Here is a 22,538-nt window from a genome sequence, read left to right as displayed (position 1 = left end):
GGATGGATGGACGGTTGACTGGATGGATGGACACATGGATGGATGGTTGGATGGACACATGGATGGATGGACGGTTGACTGGATGGATGGACACATGGATGGATGTTTAGATGGACACATGGATGGATGGACACATAGATGAATGGATGGACACATGGATGGATGGACGGTTGACTGGATGGATGGCTTGATTGAGATGCTGTGTTGCCCTGTTATGTCATTCTTGGCTTCACTGATTGTGGACTTTTAATTAATTGCTCTTCTGCTGGGCTGTCAAGATTTTCCACCAGCTTCCAGACCCCAACGTTCCCCTGCTGCAACCTCAGAGCCAGCCCGGTTCCCGCAGAAGCAGAGCCATTTGTCTGTCTGCCGGCCCCCGGAAGCCTCGCAGCATCTACACCCCCACGCTGTGTCTGGCCGATGCAGAAAGTGAGCATTGATGTCAAAGACATCAGCGTCGTATCCACAAGTTTTGCTTTTATTGTGTGGAGATTCAGGAAAGTTCTCCAGTTTGTCAGTATTGGCAGCGGAGTCCCTCAGGGATCCGTTGAGCAGGTTTTAATTAAGGTCTGGTTTAATCCCCCCTCCCCTTGCAGGTGAACACTGCAGCAGCAGTCCCAGCAGCACCCCCGCAGGCAGCATGGACTCTCTGTCCTCGCACTCCTCAGAGCACAATGCCTCCTCCAAGGCGGCGACCTCCTCCACTCAGGTCGGGGTCGTGCCGCTCCCTGACGCTACGACCTTGCACCCCCGCAGCACCGAGTCCAGCTCCAAGTGGGAAGCGGCGTCCGAGGGCGCCCTCAACGTGTCGTCTGTCGGTGCCGCGCCCAGAAAGGCTCCTCACCGCAACACGGAACCCAGACCACCTGACCTCCTCTCTGCTGCCCCCTCCCTCAAATCTCTGCTTGTGTTTGAAGGTAAACCTTCTTTGTGCTTCCAATCAGGATTTACCATTCCATTGATCCGCTCCGTCTACCTCAAGGACACAGGAGCTGCTCAGCATCCTCACAAAACCTATCGCTCATCAATCACCCGCCGCTTCCGCCCAAGCTGGAGATCCGACGAAGGGGCGGAGCCTCGGCCGGGGACGCATACCAAAGACCCAAGTCAGTGTAACTAAACTCATTAAAGCATTCAGTCACATTTACACTCAAATTAGCCAATACAGCAGACCAAAACACTTTTAACATTATTAGAGCCCTCTAGACATGAAATAACAGCCCCATAGTCACCTTTACACTTTCATTATCCCATTTAGTAGACATAATTAGAGAATATAACACATTGAAAATAAAACCGAAACCTGTTTAATGTGTTTAAATAGACAAATGTCCAATAAGCTAAAGAATAATCAGCCATGGATGACAAAAGGACTAAAAAATGCAGAATCAACAAACTAAAGAAGTAGAAAAAAAACATCAAAAATGAATTCACAAAAATGTAGAGAGTGTGAAGATATATATATACTGCATTATGAGACTAGAATAAAAAAATCATCATTATAATCATCAAAACCTGATGGTAGATGAATGATCGATGAATGAGTTTGAATAATGACTTTTGGTCCAAATATTGGACCAAAACTGGAAGACAGTTCTGGACAATGGAGGGCAGGAACGAAACAATAGACAGGAATCCTAATTCCATGTTCCATGTGACAAATAGGATTGACGCTGATATTGTCGATATTATCAACAGCATACATCAGTAACTCATTGGTCGACTCCCAAACAAAATGTAAAGCGCTAAAGTGAAAGACACCAAACACCTTGGCACAAAAACCATGGGGCTGGATTCAATACTACTCCTTTGGACATGTGGAACGGTGTATTGTTGTATTCTTTCATTGTGAAGTCTTCCAATACATTGAAACCATGAATTATACAGGATTAGAGCCCTCTGGACGTAATATAGCAGCACTATAGTCACCTTTATTACGCAATATAGTCAACATGAATAAGATAACATCGACTCACGTTAGCAGTTCCTTGTTTTGTAACTGGCGTTACACTGCTATTGGTCAACATCGGAGACAGAACACGCCACGTTGTCCTGCTGGAGCTGTGTCACAGTCAATTTGCTCCCTAGGGAACCTTAGTGAGGGAAACGATGACTCCTTTCAATGACCATGCTTCTTCTTCCTGGAATGAAACTGCTTCTTGGCTTCAGGGCCAAAAGTCCTGTCTTCCTCCTTCTTGGCGTGGAATCATTCTCTCCCGTTGCACAAAGTCCTTGAAATGACCTCCAATGCGCCAAGGAACACAAACTGATGCACGTCACGCACGAAACGCGTCATGTTCGTGTTTATGATTTTTTTGCCATATGAACGACCACATCGACCATTTCAGCAAAAAGCTATGGAGGACAAGTATTTATGTATTTTTATTTATGTATCTATAAATAAATACTATTTATATTGTAGTATAGTAGTATTTACTAGTATTTATTCATGGATCCATAAATAAATACTATTTATATTGTAGTATAGTAGTATTTACTAGGATTTATATTGTAGTATAGTTGTATTTACTAGTATTTATTTATGGATCCATAAATAAATACTAGCTATATTGTAGTATAATAGTATTTACTAGTATTTATTTATCGGTCCATGAATAAATACTATTTATATTGTAGTATAGTTGTATTTACTAGTATTTATTTATTGATCCATAAATAAATACTATTTATATTGTAGTATAGTAGTATTTACTAGTATTTATTCATGGATCCATAAATAAATACTATTTATATTGTAGTATAGTAGTATTTACTAGGATTTATTCATGGATCCATAAATAAATACTATTTATATTGTAGTATAGTAGTATTTACTAGGATTTATATTGTAGTATAGTTGTATTTACTAGTATTTATTTATGGATCCATAAATAAATACTATTTATATTGTAGTATAGTAGTATTTACTAGTATTTATTCATGGATCCATAAATAAATACTATTTATATTGTAGTATAGTAGTATTTACTAGGATTTATATTGTAGTATAGTTGTATTTACTAGTATTTATTTATGGATCCATAAATAAATACTATTTATATTGTAGTATAGTAGTATTTACTAGTATTTATTCATGGATCCATAAATAAATACTATTTATATTGTAGTATAGTAGTATTTACTAGGATTTATATTGTAGTATAGTTGTATTTACTAGTATTTATTTATGGATCCATAAATAAATACTATTTATATTGTAGTATAGTAGTATTTACTAGTATTTATTCATGGATCCATAAATAAATACTATTTATATTGTAGTATAGTAGTATTTACTAGGATTTATATTGTAGTATAGTTGTATTTACTAGTATTTATTTATGGATCCAAAAATAAATACTTTTTATATTGTAGTATAGTAGTATTTACTAGGATTTATATTGTAGTATAGTTGTATTTACTAGTATTTATTTATGGATCCATACATAAATACTATTTATATTGTAGTATAGTAGTATTTACTAGGATTTATATTGTAGTATAGCTGTATTTACTAGGATTTATTTATGGATCCATAAATAAATACCAGCTATATTGTAGTATAGTAGTATTTACTAGTATTTATTTATCGGTCCATGAATAAATACTATTTATATTGTAGTATAGTTGTATTTACTAGTATTTATTCATGGATCCATAAATCAATTATATTTATATTGTAGTATAGTAGTATTTATTTATCGATCCATAAATAAATACTATTTACATTGTAGTATATTAGTATTTACTAGTAATTATTAATGGATGTACATACTTAAGACTCGTATTTATTTATGGACGTACTTAGGACTAGTATTTATTTATGGATGTACTTAGGAGTAGTATGTACTTAGGACTAGTATTTATTTATGGAAGTACTTAGGACTGGTATGTACTTAGGACTAGTATTTATTTATGGATGTACTTAGGACTAGTATTTATTTATGAATAGGAGTAGTATGTACTTAGGACTAGTATTTATTTATGGAAGTACTTGGGACTGGTATGTACTTAGGAGTAGTATTTATTTATGGAAGTATTTAGGACTAGTATGTATTTATGTATGCACTTAGGACTATTATTTATTTATGGACTGGTATTTTTTTATGGAACTAGTATGTATTTCTGGAATTAGTATGTATTTGTGGATGTACTTCTATTCATTGATTATTGTATTTCAGTCAGCATCCATAGGTACTGTAGAGACTGTGTACTACTGTGTACAATTCCAAAGTATTCGGTGGTCCAGTCCTCCCATCAGGAGGATTTATGTCTCTGCTGGGAAATGAAAGCTGCTCTTAATTCTGCAGCTCTGGAGGTTGATGTGACCCACCGTACTCCTCCTCCTCTTCCTCCTCCTCCTCCTCCTCCTCGGGACAAATAGCTAGCTTGGCGTGTATGTGAATGACTCACGTGGCCTCTTGAGTCCCCCCCCCCACCCCCCACACCGCTGTCTCCTCGACTCGGAGGTCACGGCGGCTGCGAGGTCGAGTGCCCGCTCATAACGACGCCGCACCACGCCGGCGAGGAGGAACAAACGCTCTCGTAGGGCGTCCTTCCGCCTTTCACTTCATTCCAAGCAGTCAGGAATGCTGGCGGGGGCGGGGGTGGAGGGGGGTCGTTAGAGACGTCAAGCAGAACCTTTCTCCAATCTTCTTCCATCCCGTGTGTTTTCATGCGGTCTTATCCTCCTGTTCCCTGCCAGGGGGGACGCCACAGCCGTGCCGTCTGACACCCAGCAGCCTGCTGCAGTAGGAAGGTACCAGACCCCCCCTCACGACTATTTGGCTCTGAATGTGAGTGTGAATGGTTGTTTGTCTATATGTGCCCTGTGATTGGCTGGCCACCAGTCCAGGGTGTAAAACCGGCGCAAAACAATATTTTATACTCATTTGTAAGCGCCACAAGACATGCTGGGTAACGTCCTTTGGGAAAGTGTGTGTGGGTTACCCAGCATGTCTTGCGGGTTCTAAATGAGTGTGAAAGAGTAGTGTGTAAGGTGTGTAGTAGTAGCCTTGTTGTGTGATACGTACGTGACAAGGAAAGGATTGGAATCAAACGGTTGTGCTGTGACAGGAACGCCAAGGCCGTGTACTCGTGTGAGGCGGAGCACAGCCATGAGCTCAGCTTCCCCCAGGGGGCGCACTTCAGCAATGGTGAGTACAGCCACCAGTGGGCACAAGTGGTGCCAGATTATACCACACAACCACACACACACACGTCCCAGCTTTCACCGCCATGTTAAATCCAAACCAGCGCTTTCTTCTTCTTTATTGCCTTTCCATGACGAGCGAGCTTGGCCGGCGAGCAGCAGGGAGGGAGGCAGGTCACAGTAACCTCGTGATGGAAAGCACCCGGGCCAAAAAAAAAAGCCGTCAACAAACACGCGTCGCCATTTAGCTGCTTTTTATGGCGGCACGTACGCCAGACTCCATCTTTTCTAAAGATGCTGTCATGAATCTTCTTCATTACCCGTCTTGTTTATGATCTGTGTGTGTGTGTGTGTGTGTGTGTGTGTGAAGTAAGCATCCTGTAGAGCACCCTGACCTCCCATCTGTGTTGTGTGCTGTTTTTGTCGTGGCAGTGTACCCGTCAGTGGAACCAGGCTGGCTGCAAGCGACGTACGAAGGGAAAACAGGTCTAATCCCTGAGAACTACGTGTTCTTCTTTTAAAGGCTTTGTCATTCCTGGTGTCCATGGAAGTAGTGATCAAAACAACAACATACCTCCTTTCCTGGTTGATGTGTTGGGATGAATAATTGGCACGAAGATGATTGGTTGTCGTTTTCCTGCGACATCGGTACACTCCTGACAATATCGTTTGATTCTCGCCGTACTGTAGAGCGTAAAGGTGGGTTCATTGAGAGTAGTCGGTGTACACCTACTATACATACACAGACCGAAATACTCGACAACACAAGTGTGTGTAGCACGGATTGTGTCATGGTGGTGGGAGTCTCCCAGGCTGCATGAGTGCTGCCGGTACTGAGGAGCTGCAGTTGTTTTGAGGGAGATAAATGTGAAGTTGTCCCATCCCGTTTCCCCCCATATTTATGTTTATTTTGGTATATTATCTATGGCACTATGGCCTGCCAAGGGACAATCTAGTCTACTTGGATATACTTCATAGTAGTGTGTGTACTGTGTACTGTACAGTAGTACAGAAGTGTATGGAAGTGGAGGTTGTACCCACCAGGAGGTGAGAAGGTCTGGAATAAACGAGGGTTGGTTGATGAGTCCGAAATATCATGACTCCACCATCATGACCTTGGGCGACATGGGGGTACGCCCCGGGCTGGACAAGTGGTGCTGGCGTCATGGTCAGGGGCTGCATGAGTGCTGCCGACACGGGGGGGAGCTGTGGACAGGTCCGCTGTGAATCGTACGCCTTGCTCTCTTGTGACGTTGTTAATGAACCGCAGCTCTCCTGCTAGCAGCAGCACTCGTGCGTAGCCATGCTTGACATCAGACAAGACACGATTATTAAAAGGTGCTGAAGGCCAGGAACAATACAATCCTAAAAATAATACGAGCAAATAATTGGCCGTGTGCAAAGACAGCACATGTGCTGCCCCCCCCCCAAGATATGCCGCGTGCTGGTATGCCTCATTGGAATCAGTGTTGCCAACTCCACCACTTTGTTGCCAAATGTGGCATATTTTCTCCAAAGCGCCGAGTGACAAATGTCCCGTCCTTGGAGTGTTTGGGGACGTAAAAGTCAAAGCACGTATTGATCTGCCTTTTAAGCTGCTGAGCAGGCCGTCCCACCTCCAAGGGGCCTGCCCCGCCCTCTCGCCGGTTTATAGACCACAACGTAGAAAAACACACTCTCATCTTGTGTATTTTGGTGAAACAAGTAAACAACATGTGTTACTACTACTACTACTACTACTACACGTCTATGAATGTATTCAAGTATAGCAGTGCAGTTTTTTCAACTAGTTGATCAGGGACTCCATACTATCCGGGTCCCTGGGTCCGCCTCTCCTGTGTAGGCGTCCCACTCGGCATATGGATGACCTTTGGCCTTGAACGCGTACACATCCAGCTCATCTTCTTCTTCATCTTCATGTGTGATGGAAGAACGTGAGAAACTCGGTAGTCCCCCAGGAGGCGCGTCGGCATGGAGTTATTAGACGTGAAGAGCTAAAATGCTACAATCATTTTATTTCGGTCGCTTTGTCATCCTAAAATGATGAAAGTGTTTTGGCTTTTTTCCTCCCTCTGACAAAGTCTGTTACGTAATCATATGCAAATGATATGCAAATTAGCCAATGAATAAGGAATTTGCCATCTAGGACTGGAAATAGGTACTCTTGATCATTGAACCACAGCTCCTCCAGCGCTGGCAGCACTCGTGCGCGATGAGGGCAAGACACAATGACTGATTGAGTACCACTGTATCTTGATAGTAATACTAGCATAGCATAGCAGCATAGTTGATGATGATGGTATGTATAAACAGCAAGTGAAAGGTTACTTCCTGTACTGCGTGGGGGGGTGACGGTGTACTATTTGGGGACGTAGGAGCCAAGTATGTCAGTTGACCTTGATAGGGCGTGACGCCCGAATAATCAAAAAGACGACTCCCATGTGTGTGTATGTGTGTGTCCACCTTTATGAATAAACACAATCAGTTGTTATGTAACCTTGTGTATGTTGTGTTTGTGTGTCTTTTATTTAAAACCTTTCTCTCAAATGCAATGTTTTATTCCTTTTAAGGGGACCTATGATGCTTTTTTTCCACTTTTCTGACCTATAAATGTACAGTAAAGTCTCGTTATATCGATATCGGTTAAAACGAATTACTACTTATTACGATACTATTTTCATTTCCCGGTAAATTTCTAGTCTTTTATGATATAATTAGCTCCGTTAGTACGATACACGGTTATTATGATAATCCGGTTACTAGGATGCCCTTTTCATCTCCCGCCAGCCAATTTGGTCTGCTTATATCGATACAAAAGCAGCTTAAATCAATCTTTGCTTAAGGATTTCAATACCAAAAAAGAACACGGCGAACGGCTGCTTCCAGTCAACTTTATTTTTCACACTTCCACCACCAGAGTGCAGCACACACAGCGGAAAACACCCGTCCCTCGCGCCTACCCCTCCGGGTGGCAACACCTTCCCTATCGATAGTTCCGGGGTGAATTATGTTCCGGGGTGAATTATGTCCCGGTAACCGGTAATCACTACAGCGTAAGTTTATTTTTATTTACTGTAGTACAAAATGTATTGTAGTACAAAAGCATGCTAGATACGCAATCCATGAACTCAAGGAGAAAATTACATGCCATATCAAAGATCCGCCCACTTTTAATGCAGTTCGGCGCAGGATCGGATATATGGATAGTCCGGTTATATCTGTATTTTTTCAGACTCCCGAGAATATCGATATAACGAGACTTTACTGTACTTCGAATGTTGTACTCTGGTGTTAAAGTTTCAGATAATGAGGTTTGGGCATTTGGAAGTGAGCCCTGAAAGACGTTTGGGATGGTTCAAAACGCTTGGTTTCAAAAGGCGTGGTAAAACTGCCCCTTTGTGATGTCACAGAAGGTAAGACTTCCTTATATGGGCGTGGCTGTAATCCAGATAAGCTGTGCTTCTGTGTTCACGGTGTTAGCAATGTCTTCCAGGAAGTGTTTCTAATGAGGCAGACATCAGCCACAAGTGGTTGGAGTTCCTGATTCCCTGCCAGCAAAAGAAATGAAGCTCTACGCCTTAGAAGAGTCAGAAGACCAACCAGTGAGTAACAGTTTTTCAGTGTCCTAACTGTCTTTATTTGGGGTCATTGAGCAAAACCGCTTGTCTGTGTAGCATTATAAAGTGTGCATACAGTGAGCGGTGTTGCTAATAGCCGATTCTCACCACAATTAGTGGCCACATTAGACATAGAAAACCTAACGCTAAAATGCTAAAGCTACTTACCACCTTCTTGCACTGTGAAACGTAAGAAAGCAGAAGGCACGTCCGTCAAGTCAACGTTTATTCGCTTCATGTGGATATGGCCTTATATTGATGTACAAATGGCGTTTGCAGTATGTTCATGTAAACAAACATGGCCTGCACGTTGCATGGCGACAGTTTGACCCTGGAACAGACCGACTGTGTTTGCAGGAAGTGTGATTGTTGTCAGTCTGCTTCCCAGTCAAGAAGATGAAAGATGATTGTAGAAGGTTTGCTGCTGGACTCCATGTAGACGCAGCCGTGAAGGAAAGGCAGGAAGGAGCATGGTCACTTGGGGTGGAAGAGGAGCGGCCTCACCATGCCCGCCAGCACCTTGGGAAGCTGGGAGGCGATGACCTCTGACATCATCTCAGGAAACTCCACGTTCATGGCGTCGGCCTGGATGAAGGTGCTTAGGCAGAACAGGTTGACCTTCTTCACGATCTGTCGGGAGAGAGGGCGTGGTTACCCGGTGTAACGGGGGCGGGGAGGGAGGAGGAGCTTACATCGTGCATGGCGTCCATCAGCTTGGTGAGGTGGTAGAAGCGCTGCGAGCTGGCCACCGCGCTCTTCTCCTTCACATGCATGGCTTTGCTCAGCTCGCGGATGTAACTCTGACGCATCTCCTCGAATGCCGCTTGGCTCTTCAGACCCTCCAGCGGCACTGACGGCACAGGAAGCACCGTTCCGTCACTTCCTGATGCTGATGTGTACGAGGGGGGCGGCGGGGCTCACCTGTGTTGAGTAAGATGATGGCCTTCATGCAGAGGAACTCCTCACGCGTCACCTGGAGGTTGGCGAACTCCTGAGGGATGAACTGGATGGCCGAGCACAGGTCGTAGATAGGCGACCTTCTCATCTGCTCCCTGGCGGGACACGCCCACCCGACACGTTGACAATCCCAACCATGATGATGATAATGATGGAGATACTCACTGGCTGAGGACCAAGTCTGGAGCAAAGTACAAGAACTCTCTGCTGACGTTCTGGAAGGAACGCCAACCCAGAGAGAAAACCATCAGGTTCATCCACGAGTACTGGATCAGCGTCATCTGGTCGTTGATGTGAAGGTTGCGAAAACCTGAAAGGAAAAAAAGGAGATCCGAGCTAAGACCAGCATCCCTCCTCATCATCAATATCTTCATCCCATCAGTAGCTATGAATCATATCAATAACAACATCTAACTATCCATACCCATCATGCCGGGATCGGCTTCTGATGCATTCTAAACTGCTGCTTAATACTAGGGACCGTGGATAAATTACTATTGTGTTTAAAAGAAATCACGCCACAATTGACCTCTCACCTCGTTAAATTGTTAGTCCCACCCTAAACAATGTTTATAGCCATATTCATATTTGGGGCTGCATGGCGGACGTGTGGTTAGCGCGCAGACCTCACAGCCGGGTTCAATTCCACCCTCGGCCATCTGTGTGTGGAGTTTGCATGTTCTCCCCGTGCATGCGTGGGTTTTCTCCGGGTACTCCGGTTTCCTCCCACATTCCAAAAAACATGCTAGGTTAATTAGCGACTCCAAATTGTCCATAGGTATGAATGTGAGTGTGAATTGTTGTTTTTATATATGTGCCCTGTGATTGGCTGGCCACCAGACCAGGGTGTACCCCGCCTCTCGCCCGAAGACAGCTGGGATAGGCTCCAGCACCCCCGCGATGCTCATGAGGATAAGCGGTAGAAAATGAATGAATTAATATTCATATTTTGTACAAAGTGTTTTTTTTTAAAGGATGGGATCGGGACATCCTGAGTAGTAACTATGATTAACTATTAATCATATCATAACTATCAACATCAACAACCAATGTTGTGATCAATAATAGTCTGACTGTGAATATTTCATGCTAGTTTCTGGCCATAAAAAGCCAACATGCACTTCCACTGCAGTCCTGCTGGTGGCGCTGATATGCACACGAGGCACCTTGTGCCCCCATGCAAGCAGACTGTAACAGAGAGCAGCTCGGACACGCCCTCTGATGGGAGAACATGGGACTGTGTCTCCACGCGTTTGACTGCAAACTGATGAGTTTTCTTTGTAAAGGCCAAATCATCAATTCCTGTTCTAGGAAGGCTACCTGGCAAAGACTTGGACCACTTGACGATCCACAGGAGCTGCTTCTCACACAGCTCGTTGAGGCTGTTGAGGAGGAGGTGAGGGATGTCGGCCCGCGAGACGTCGTAGCCCGAGTACACCACCTCCGGCTCGATGTTTTCTAGAATGCCCATGATCTGCTGCGAGAACTGCACCTCGTGGATGCCCGGCACGCACGCCACGGGGGTAAGGGTCTGGTTGTCTCCCGGCATGGCCACGTGGGACTGGAACATCATGGGCGGGGCCAAGCCCAAAGCCTTGAAGGCCCCGAAGCGCTTCAACTTTCTGCCTGAGGAAGCAAACACTTTTATTTGATTTTATTTCATTGTGTCATTATTTGATCAAGTCAAGGATGTACCAATGATGTCATTTTAGTGCATTCATTGATTTCAACCAAGGAAAATGGCCTCTGCCATCCAAGATGGCCGACGTTTATCTGCTGATGTTTGAAGGACTGCCAAGGTTACCTCCCAGCATCATCCCCGCTTGGTAGCACTTCCGAAGGCGACACGCCGGACAGTTCTTCCTGCGTATTTTGTCCACGATGCAGTCGTTGCGCCCGGCGCAGAGGTAGCTGTGGTGTCCTGCAGGGCGACAGAACACACGGTCAGGACACGGGGGCCAGAAACGGGGGAGGGTTTTGGACGTTGACTGTGCCGTGGGTGGCTGAAAGATGTGAGGGAGACAAGGAGATAGCATGAAGGCCGCGCTGACACGACCGTGGCGAGACTTTGTATGTCTTCTCACAGCAGATAAGAATTTGAACACGCCGAGCGCTGGCAGCCTGATAACAGCAAAGTTTCATGAAAACTTTATTTTTACTTCCATATTGACACTCAAAATTAACGTTAAGTAACGTTCCTCATACTTTTAGGATTTTATTCTTTAGTATACATTTTTGGTAGTATTTAGATTTTATTCTTGTGAAAATCCGTTCCCGTTACGTTTTTTTTTTTTGTACTTTTCTTGCTAAATTGTATTTTGAGAAAGTGGGCCACACATTGGACACCCCAGGTCTAAAAGTGTTTCCTTCATATTTAAAGGGGCCCCATGATGCTCATGTTGGGCTCTTTGTCTTCAGTAGTGGACTCCTATAGAGCAGCTACACACAATAACCATCACACAAAGCTTTCTAGATCTTCCACAATCTGCACCTATTCAGCTGTATTTCTTTGGAATTTGTGGTTTCCTGCAAAAATGGTCTTTTAGGAAAATTACGTTGAGGAGAAAACTTTAATCCTAATTTGCAACAGTGCTGCTCCCTAGCACTTTGGTGCCCAAATACAACACAGAATTTGACGGCGTCATCGGAGACGGCGTAGCGATGACACCCAAACCAGCAGGAGGTCCGGTCCGGTCTAAGAATCTGTAGTCTACGTCCCCAAAGGTAATTCCCTCCTTTAATAGATCATCCTCACCAGACCTCTGGTGTGTTATTCTTGTCATGAATTGTTCAAGTCATTAGAGACTTTTACTTTGGCGGGAGTCATGAACCTTCTCCATTTGGCTCTTGGATGAAGATCACGTTTCCAGAGAAAACTTTCACTTTCCTAAAGACTTCCTCTGCTTGGACACGTCATCCTGTAGCAACACCAGAAGAGAGAAAGCCTTCCCGAGTCTGATTGCTTACCTTCTACCGCTCTTTTAAAAAACACTTTGCAGCTCCCGCAGGTCAGAACCCCGTAGTGGCAGCCCGACGCCTCGTCCCCGCAGATAACACACGACCTCTGAGGGGACATTCTAGACAAAACGGACAAACATTTCATGCCAGATACTATTAGTATCCAAGTATTTCCATCAGTCTCCCGGCCATCTTTTTACATACTCTATTTCATTATGGTTGTATTGGAATATTTAAGAGGGGACATACTGTCCCATACCTAGTCCAGGGTGTACCCCGCCTCTCGCCCAAAGACAGCTGGGATAGTCTCCAGCACATCCGCGACCCTCGTGAGGGAAAGCGGTAGAAAATGAATACTGTCCCATACACCTTCCATTTCAGAGGGGGCCATCACTTTTCATTTATTTATGACTCAGCATACGACATCACTAGTGTACCAGCCGGCATCGGCAAGCACGGGCAAACCTAGCCAGCCTGAGGATGGAAGAACGTCTGGAACATCAGATGGGTGCAGGCGGGGGGCATGGACTTACGTCTCAGCATGGGAATAACGATATAATCACAGTTAACTAACAGTTAACTCATAATCAATGGAATTTAATCTCAGATAAAAACATAATCTATCTATTTATATAGCAGAGATGTAAACAACTTGATACACAATTATGATAACCAAGTGTTATTTTATGGGAAAATAATATTGGCAGAAGCCCGTCGATAGCAAAATAACGTTAGTTGGAACACTCGTATGCCGCCATACCACAATGCGACAAATGACTTTGGTCTCGTAGCATGAGCCACCTGCCAATCAAAATACCCTTCTCTTTCTCCATTTCTGCTCAACACGTGCTCCCACTTATCAGTCTTCCAAACACGAGTATGTCGAAGCATGAACACGTATGTGTGTACAGCTTTAAGACAGCTGATGCTGAGTAGTTAGTAGTTTTAGAAGTGTTTTATTCAAACATGACGCCCGTATTAATGACACACTGAATGTAAATAAAGTATCATTACATGTTGGCAGTCACATTAAACATCCTTTTTCTCAAAGTAGATTTAATGGTGCTGTTTAAGTTTGCTATCATAACCTGGACGCTCAATTTATACTCTTGATACAGCACACTTTTCTACAAGATTCACATTCTTAGCTTATTATTTGTGTTATTTTCAACTAAATACTGTATATTATAAAACTAATACATAATTACATTATGTTTTTGTTTTAGTCAAACATAATTCCAATTAGGATATGTGTCAAGTCACACAAAATGTTGTACTTTTGTACTAAAAGTCACGTAGTACTGTTGGACTAAATAGGCTCAACATTTTAGGCTCCTTTAAAGGGGACCTATTATGCTCATGTTGGCCCTTTGTATTGATTTGTGGACTCCTATAGAGCAGCTACACACAATAACCCATATTAAAAAGCTTTCTAGATCTTCTACAATCTGCACCTATTCCAGTTGGATTTACTTGGCTTTCCAAAACACTTATTTTATTCCACCCACGGCCCGACTCTGGGCACACCCACTCCGCTGTGATTGGTCCCACTCAGAGCTAACTGCTTGTTCCCGGGCATGCCCATATAAGGAAGTCCGGCTCACTGTGACATAACAGTGATTCATTATAATAAACAAAAAATTCTGATGCCGTGGCGGCACGACACAGATTCAGAAAATCCTTTGGGGAAACCCTCTATATTGTATTATTTAACATTTATTTTGCCATTATTGTGTTATTTAAGAGGGGACATACTATATTATTGTGTTATTTAAAGAGGTGACATACAATATTATTGTGTTATTTAAAGAGGGGACATACAGTATTATTGTGTTATTTAAAGAGGGGACATATTGTATTTTGTTTTATTTATTATTTATAGAGGGGACATACTGTATTTTGTTTTATTTATTATTTATAGAGGGGACATACTGTATTATCGTGTTATTTAAAGAGGTGACATACAATATTATTGTGTTATTTAAAGAGGGGACATACTGTATTATTGTGTTATTTAAAGAGGTGACATACAATATTATTGTGTTATTTAAGAGGGGACATACTGTATTATTGTGTTATTTAAAGAGGTGACAAACAATATTATTGTGTTATTTAAAGAGGGGACATACTGTATTTTGTTTTATTTATTATTTATAGAGGGGACATACTGTATTTTGTTTTATTTATTATTTATAGAGGGGACATACTGTATTATTGTGTTATTTAAAGAGGTGACATACAATATTATTGTGTTATTTAAAGAGGGGACATACTGTATTATTGTGTTATTTAAAGAGGTGACATACAATATTATTGTGTTATTTAAGAGGGGACATACTGTATTATTGTGTTATTTAAAGAGGTGACAAACAATATTATTGTGTTATTTAAAGAGGGGACATACTGTATTTTGTTTTATTTATTATTTATAGAGGTGACATACAGTATTATTGTCTTATTTAAAGAGGGGACATACTGTATTTTGTTTTATTTATTATTTATAGAGGGGACATACTGTATTTTGTTTTATTTATTATTTATAGAGGGGACATACTGTATTATTGTGTTATTTAAAGAGGTGACATACAGTATTATTGTGTTATTTAAAGAGGGGACATACTGTATTTTGTTTTATTTATTATTTATAGAGGGGACATACTGTATTTTGTTTTATTTATTATTTATAGAGGGGACATACTGTATTATTGTGTTATTTAAAGAGGGGACATACTGTATTTTGTTTTATTTATTATTTATAGAGGGGACATACTGTATTTGGTTTTATTTATTATTTATAGAGTGGACGTACTTTATCATTGTGTTTTTTTAACATTTAAAAGGGACATACTGTATTATTGTGTCATTTCAGAGGGGACAACAATATGCTAGAGTGCCAGATTGTGGACTTACCCGTGGAAAGCACTGAAAGGTGTCTGGTTCCTGTGGACCACGGCGGGGGTGTGGACTCCATTGTATCCGTGCGTAAACTGGTCCTCCGCGGGCTGGCACCAGAACTGCGGCTCGGCGGGACCCATGGGCATCTGCCAGCGGGGAACCTCGCCCTTGTACACGGCCAGGTGTGCGGGGGAGGTCGGGTCCAGGTGGAAGGTCCCCTTCCCGGCTGGGGCTCCCCTCTGCTGCTCCGCTTGCTTCATTTGGCCCAGAAAGTTCGAGGAAGCTTCCTGAGTGCGTCTGGGACCAGCCGGAGCGAAGCGTGCGCACTCCGGATCACCGAAGCCGAACTGGATCTGCTTCCGGTCGCCTTGACAGCAGGTGATGAAGGCGTCCGGCGGCGGGTCAAAGGTGGGACAGGAAGCGTCCATGATGACAGAAGCTTCTTGTTCGTCCTTGATGAACTTGCACGCCGCGGAGGGGGGAGCGAGGCTCGAACCCGCGCCGACTGGATCCAGACTCTCCGACGCGGCCAAGCTAGTTTGCTGGGTTTTGACAAAGTGGTCCCAAGGCGAGCTGTCACACTTTAAAAAGTCCGCACGCTCGTACAGGCGTGGCGCCTCCAACAGGAACGCGTCCCCGCTGGAAGACACGCTGGGTGCCGCCGCGTCTCCGTAGGAGGACTGCGGCTCGCTGGGGGGTTTCATGTCCGTGTAGCCCCCCTCGATGATGTCGGTGGAGTCGCTCACGGATCCCATCCTGCTGTGGACTTTGGGCTCCATCTTCTGTGCGTAAAAGACGCGGCGCTGGTGTTGGAGACGTAGATGGAGGAGATGAGGCTCGGGTGTTTGCTGTGGTTCGATCCCCACGCTGACTACTCGTGAGCAACAAGTATCACCTCAAAGTCGATTTCCTCCTGTTGATTGTTGGCCTCATTGCTAATCTTTTGGCTTTTTCTTTATCTTTTAGGGAACTCTTTCCTCTTGATGTTGCTGTTCAAAGTGCTTCCGAGCACAGGCGATGAACTGAAAGTTACTTTTTAGGACGGACTTAAAGGAAAACCAGCAGCCAATGAGATATCAAGAAGAATTGAAGCTCCGCCCACCAGCCGGCGAGTACCCAACGTCATTTTTAATTTATTATTTAAAAATATAAAAAATATCAATTTTCGCGGGCATGCTGCAGCCTATCCCGGAACAGCTCATTTAAAAACATAACACTTGCCCAAAAATGTTATTATATCCATGTTAATGTCTTAATTAGCCATACATTTACGAGCTCAATCAACATGAAGGATAATCAGTAGAATAAAATAAAACGTATTCTACTGAAAGAACATGAAACATATATGATATTTCATGATTACCGTCACACACCAACTGTGTTTCTGCTTCATCAAACATTCCAGGATGTTGCCAGAAGATCATAGCACTTACAAAGCAGATCGCTTTATCCTTCTCACAGTGTGGGGGGAGGGTTGGAGACAGTATGAAGTATTTGCACCTAAACATGCTTTCTGCATCTTATCTATATAGAGTACATCTATATCCTTATTTCTATATATATATACATCTATATCTATATATAGAATATCCTTGTCATATTTTTACAGCATGTTACCCTGCGGTAATGCAAGGCATTAAGTTCATCTGCCTGGCAACCAGGCCAGTTAAAAACAAGCCCTGCAATTGGCTTAGCTAATTGCTTTTGGAATTGCATCCATTTTCTTCCGCTTTTTCCAAGTTGGGCGGCAGGGGCAGCGGCCCAGACCCCCTCTCCCCGGGTACTCGGTCCAGCTCCTCCCGTGGATCCTGAGGCGTTTCCAGGCCTGTTGGGAGACATAGTCTATCCATAGTTATAGACATAGTTATAGACATAGTCTATCCATAGTTATAGACATAGTTATAGACATAGTCTATCCATAGTTATAGACATAGTCTATCCATAGTTATAGACATAGTCTATCCATAGTTATAGACATAGTCTATCCATAGTTATAGACATAGTCTATCCATAGTTATAGACGTAGTCTATCCATAGTTATAGACATAGTCTATCCATAGTTATAGACATAGTTATAGACATAGTCTATCCATAGTTATAGACATAGTCTATCCATAGTTATAGACGTAGTCTATCCATAGTTATAGACGTAGTCTATCCATAGTTATAGACGTAGTCTATCCATAGTTATAGACGTAGTCTATCCATAGTTATAGACGTAGTCTATCCATAGTTATAGACGTAGTCTATCCATAGTTATAGATGTAGTCTATCCATAGTTATAGACGTAGTCTATCCATAGTTATAGACATAGTTATAGACATAGTCTATCCATAGTTATAGACATAGTTATAGACATAGTCTATCATAGTTATAGACATAGTCTATCCCTAGTTATAGACGTAGTCTATAACTAGTTATAGACATAGTTATAGACATAGTCTATCCATAGTTATAGACATAGTCTATCCATAGTTATAGACGTAGTCTATCCATAGTTATAGACGTAGTCTATCCATAGTTATAGACGTAGTCTATCCATAGTTATAGACATAGTTATAGACATAGTCTATCCATAGTTATAGACGTAGTCTATCCATAGTTATAGACGTAGTCTATCCATAGTTATAGACGTAGTCTATCCATAGTTATAGACGTAGTCTATCCATAGTTATAGACGTAGTCTATCCATAGTTATAGACATAGTTATAGACATAGTCTATCCATAGTTATAGACATAGTTATAGACATAGTCTATCCCTAGTTATAGACATAGTTATAGACATAGTCTATCCCTAGTTATAGACGTAGTCTATCCCTAGTTATAGACGTAGTCTATCCATAGTTATAGACATAGTTATAGACATAGTCTATCCCTAGTTATAGACGTAGTCTATCCATAGTTATAGACATAGTTATAGACATAGTCTATCCCTAGTTATAGACATAGTTATAGACATAGTCTATCCATAGTTATAGACATAGTCTATGCATAGTTATAGACATAGTCTATCCATAGTTATAGACGTAGTCTATCCATAGTTATAGACGTAGTCTATCCATAGTTATAGACATAGTTATAGACATAGTCTATCCCTAGTTATAGACATAGTCTATCCCTAGTTATAGACATAGTCTATCCATAGTTATAGACGTAGTCTATCCATAGTTATAGACGTAGTCTATCCATAGTTATAGACGTAGTCTATCCATAGTTATAGACGTAGTCTATCCATAGTTATAGACGTAGTCTATCCATAGTTATAGACGTAGTCTATCCATAGTTATAGACGTAGTCTATCCATAGTTATAGACGTAGTCTATCCATAGTTATAGACGTAGTCTATCCCTAGTTATAGACATAGTCTATCCATAGTTATAGACATAGTTATAGACATAGTCTATCCATAGTTATAGACATAGTTATAGACATAGTCTATCCATAGTTATAGACATAGTCTATCCATAGTTATAGACATAGTCTATCCATAGTTATAGACATAGTCTATCCATAGTTAAAGACATAGTTATAGACATACTCTATCCATAGTTATAGACATAGTTATAGACGTAGTCTATCCATAGTTATAGACATAGTTATAGACGTAGTTATAGACATAGTTATTGACGTAGTCATAGACATAGTTATAGACGTAGTCTATCCCTAGTTATAGACGTAGTCTATCCCTAGTTATAGACGTAGTCTATCCCTAGTTATAGACGTAGTCTATCCATAGTTATAGACATAGTCTAGCCATAGTTATAGACATAGTTATAGACATAGTTATAGACATAGTCTATCCATAGTTACAGACATAGTTATAGACGTAGTCTATCCATAGTTATAGACATAGTCTATCCATAGTTATAGACATAGTCTATCCATAGTTATAGACATAGTCTAGCCATAGTTATAGACATAGTTATAGACATAGTCTATCCATAGTTACAGACATAGTTATAGACGTAGTCTATCCATAGTTATAGACATACAGTGAAGAAAATAAGTATTTGAACACCCTGCTATTTTGCTATTTCTCCCACTTAGAAATCATGGAGGGGTCTGAAATTTTCATCGTAGGTGCATGTCCACTGTGAGAGAGATAAACTAAAAAGAAAAATCCAGAAATCACAATGCATGATTTTTTAACAATTTATTTGTGTGATACAGCTGCTAATAAGTATTTGAACACCTGAGAAAATGAATGTTAATATTTGGTACAGTAGCCTTTGTTTGCTATTACAGAGGTCAAACGTTTCCTGTAGTTTTTCACCAGGTTTGCACACACTGCAGGAGGGATCTTGGCCCACTCCTCCACACAGATCTTCTCTAGATCAGTCAGGTTTCTGGGCTGTCGCTGAGAAACACGGAGTTTGAGCTCCCTCCAAAGATTTTCGATTGGGTTCAGGTCTGGAGACTGGCTGGGCCATGCTAGAACCTTGATATGCTTCTTACGGAGCCACTCCTTGGTTTTCCTGGCTGTGTGCTTCGGGTCGTTGTCGTGTTGGAAGACCCAGCCACGACCCATCTTCAATGCTCTGACAGAGGGAAGGAGGTTGTTCCCCAAAATCTCACAATACACGGCCCCAGTCATCCTCTCTTTAATGCAGTGCACTCGTCCTGTCCCATGTGCAGAAAAACACCCCCAAAGCATGATGCTACCACCCCCATGCTTCACAGTAGGGATGGTGTTCTTCGGATTGTACTCTTCATTCTTCTTCCTCCAAACACGCTTATTGGAATTATGACCAAAAAGTTCTATTTTGGTCTCATCTGACCATAAAACTTTCTCCCATGACTCCTCTGTATCATCCAAATGGTCATATGCAAACTTAAGACGGGCCTTGACATGTGCTGGTTTAAGCAGGGGAACCTTTCGTGCCATGCATGATTTCACATCATGACGTCTTAGTGTATTACCTACAGTAACCTTGGAAACGGTGGTCCCAGCTCTTTTCAGGTCATTGACCAAGTCCTGTCGTGTAGTTCTGGGCTGATTCCTCACCTTTCTTAGAATCATTGAGACCCCACGAGGTGATATCTTGCATGGGGCTCCACTCCGATTGAGATTGACCGTCATGTTTAGCTTCTTCCATTTTCTAATGATAGCTCCAACAGTGGACCTTTTTTCACCAAGCTGCTTGGTAATTGCTCCGTAGCCCTTTCCAGCCTTGTGGAGGTGTACAATTTTGTCTCTGGTGTCTTTGGACAGCTCTTTGGTCTTCGCCATGTTACAAGTTAAAGTCTTACTGATTGTATGGGGTGGACAGGTGTCTTTATGCAGCTAACGACCTCAAACAGGTGCATCTGATTCAGGATGATACATGGAGTGCAGGTGGACTTCTAATGGGCAGACTAACAGGTCTTTCAGGGTCAGAATTCTAGATGATACACAGGTGTTCAAATACTTATTTGCAGCTGTATCACACAAATAAATTGTTAAAAAATCATGCATTGTGATTTCTGGATTTTTCTTTTTAGTTTATCTCTCTCACAGTGGACATGCACCTACGATGAAAATTTCAGACCCCTCCATGATTTCTAAGTGGGAGAAATAGCAAAATAGCAGGGTGTTCAAATACTTATTTTCTTCACTGTAGTTATAGACATAGTCTATCCATAGTTATTGACGTAGTCATAGACATAGTTATAGACATAGTCTATCCCTAGTTATAGACGTAGTCTAGCCATAGTTATAGACGTAGTCTATCCATAGTTATTGACATAGTTATAGACATAGTTATAGACGTAGTCTAGCCATAGTTATAGACATAGTCTATCCATAGTTATTGACATAGTTATAGACATAGTTATAGACGTAGTCTAGCCATAGTTACAGACGTAGTCTATCCAATGTAGTCTACATAGACTACTTCTACAAAGTGATAGACTACGTCTATAACAACGCCCTGATCACCTCCCCAGGGGGGCGTCCTCACCAGGTACTGGAGCCACCTGATGTGCTGGAGCCCCAGCGCTTCCACTCTCAGCATATCTTGAAGGGAGAGCAGCCTCATTTGGGCCGTTTGTACCCACCATCTTGTCCTTTTGGTCACTGGTGCTTTTGAAGTAGTCATCTTTGTGTATCCAAAGATCACACGTTTAACTTATATACTATTTGTCCACGGCAAGGAAGCCTGAGGAAGATTCCATCCTTCATCATAAATACTGGTGAGGGAGGACATGGCGTGGAAATGAGGCCAAAGATGTCTTTGGCATCTCAAGTGGGACAAAGTGAAGATTATTAGTGAAGTCATGGATGCGGTCAACGGCGAGCGGCCTTGGCGCTATCTCCTGCGTCACGCAGCGCAGCGCTATCAGAGGGGATTCTCACGTTGCCGCTGCAGGATAACACCGCACATTCATATCAGCCTGACGTCTTCTTCGTCTCGCGCCCGTGGCCCACATTTCATGCCCGCTATCAGGGGAGTCATGTGACAAGCAGCCTTCAGAAGGTAAGCTTCTTGGCTTGGGTATCATGTGCCTTCTTCATCTGGTATCATTGTCAACGTTTGAAGTTCCAAGAAACAACGCAAGACAACAATAGAATCCAATATAAATCTTTTTGCTGTGGAAAAGGATCCACGGTAGGCTCCAGCATACCACCGTGACCCTAGTGAGGATAAGCGGCATAGAAAACAGATGGATGGATGGAAAATGATTCAGCAAGTCAACTTTGATGTATTTTGAGCACACTTTGATGCTCTTTGGATACCATTGTCACTGTCACACCTACAAATCATCTTCAGTCCATCAGCAGGATGGAAGAAAGCTCAATTATTTGGGTCAACATCAGTTCTAAATCATCAAAAATCACGCTTCTCTGATTAATCATCGTAATCACCATTTCTAAATACTGTATCCACTCATTTTCTTTACAAAGACATTTTTACAACCATATTAAGCTGTACACTGCCTCAAAGGAATGACATTTTGGGGCAATGACTACTGTAATTGA

General features: G+C 42.2%; 2 protein-coding genes across 6 annotated transcripts in view; one reads left to right on the top strand and one right to left on the bottom strand.

The window, feature by feature from the left end:
* The window catches only part of arhgap42b (Rho GTPase activating protein 42b), a 64,061-nt gene extending 56,278 nt beyond the window's left edge, over nucleotides 1–7,783 (top strand). For 4 of the 5 annotated variants that reach the window (XM_058079491.2, XM_078792610.1, XM_078792611.1 and 1 more), the window contains 6 exons: nucleotides 279–429; nucleotides 597–917; nucleotides 983–1,106; nucleotides 4,706–4,759; nucleotides 5,077–5,156; nucleotides 5,585–7,783. In XM_058079491.2, coding sequence (XP_057935474.2) covers nucleotides 279–429; nucleotides 597–917; nucleotides 983–1,106; nucleotides 4,706–4,759; nucleotides 5,077–5,156; nucleotides 5,585–5,673 — 819 coding nt within the window. In that variant the 3' untranslated portion in view covers nucleotides 5,674–7,783. The remainder of the gene's footprint in view (nucleotides 1–278; nucleotides 430–596; nucleotides 918–982; nucleotides 1,107–4,705; nucleotides 4,760–5,076; nucleotides 5,157–5,584) is intronic. The other variant, XM_058079492.2, reaches the window with a different exon arrangement.
* A 1,182-nt stretch (nucleotides 7,784–8,965) lies between these two features.
* Nucleotides 8,966–16,664, bottom strand: pgr (progesterone receptor). Its single transcript, XM_058079494.2, has 8 exons — nucleotides 15,595–16,664; nucleotides 12,694–12,803; nucleotides 11,531–11,647; nucleotides 11,047–11,352; nucleotides 9,892–10,036; nucleotides 9,691–9,821; nucleotides 9,462–9,619; nucleotides 8,966–9,399 (listed from the first exon to the last, which is right to left on the bottom strand). Exons 1-8 carry the CDS (start codon nucleotides 16,356–16,358, stop codon nucleotides 9,244–9,246), a joined length of 1,887 nt encoding a protein of 628 aa, XP_057935477.2. The 5' UTR covers nucleotides 16,359–16,664; the 3' UTR covers nucleotides 8,966–9,243.
* Nucleotides 16,665–22,538: the final 5,874 nt, after the last annotated feature.

Source organism: Doryrhamphus excisus, linkage group LG8, assembly GCF_037039965.1.
Source record: "Doryrhamphus excisus strain RoL-2023G ecotype Guam linkage group LG8, RoL_Dexc_Guam_v1.1, whole genome shotgun sequence".
In the NCBI taxonomy this organism is placed as follows: Eukaryota; Metazoa; Chordata; class Actinopteri; order Syngnathiformes; family Syngnathidae; genus Doryrhamphus; species Doryrhamphus excisus.
The sequence above is the reverse complement of the archived record's forward strand: the minus strand, read 5'-3'. Positions and strand labels throughout refer to the sequence as shown.

Coding starts and splice junctions, on each gene's coding strand:
- pgr (XM_058079494.2), bottom strand. CDS start 16,358: ATGGAGCCCAAAGTCCACAGCAGGATGGGATCCGTGAGCGACTCCACC. Junction 11,648..12,693: donor TTTTAAAAGAGCGGTAGAAG/GTAAGCAATCAG, acceptor GTCGCCCTGCAG/GACACCACAGCTACCTCTGC. Junction 9,822..9,891: donor CCAGACTTGGTCCTCAGCCA/GTGAGTATCTCC, acceptor GTGTCCCGCCAG/GGAGCAGATGAGAAGGTCGC.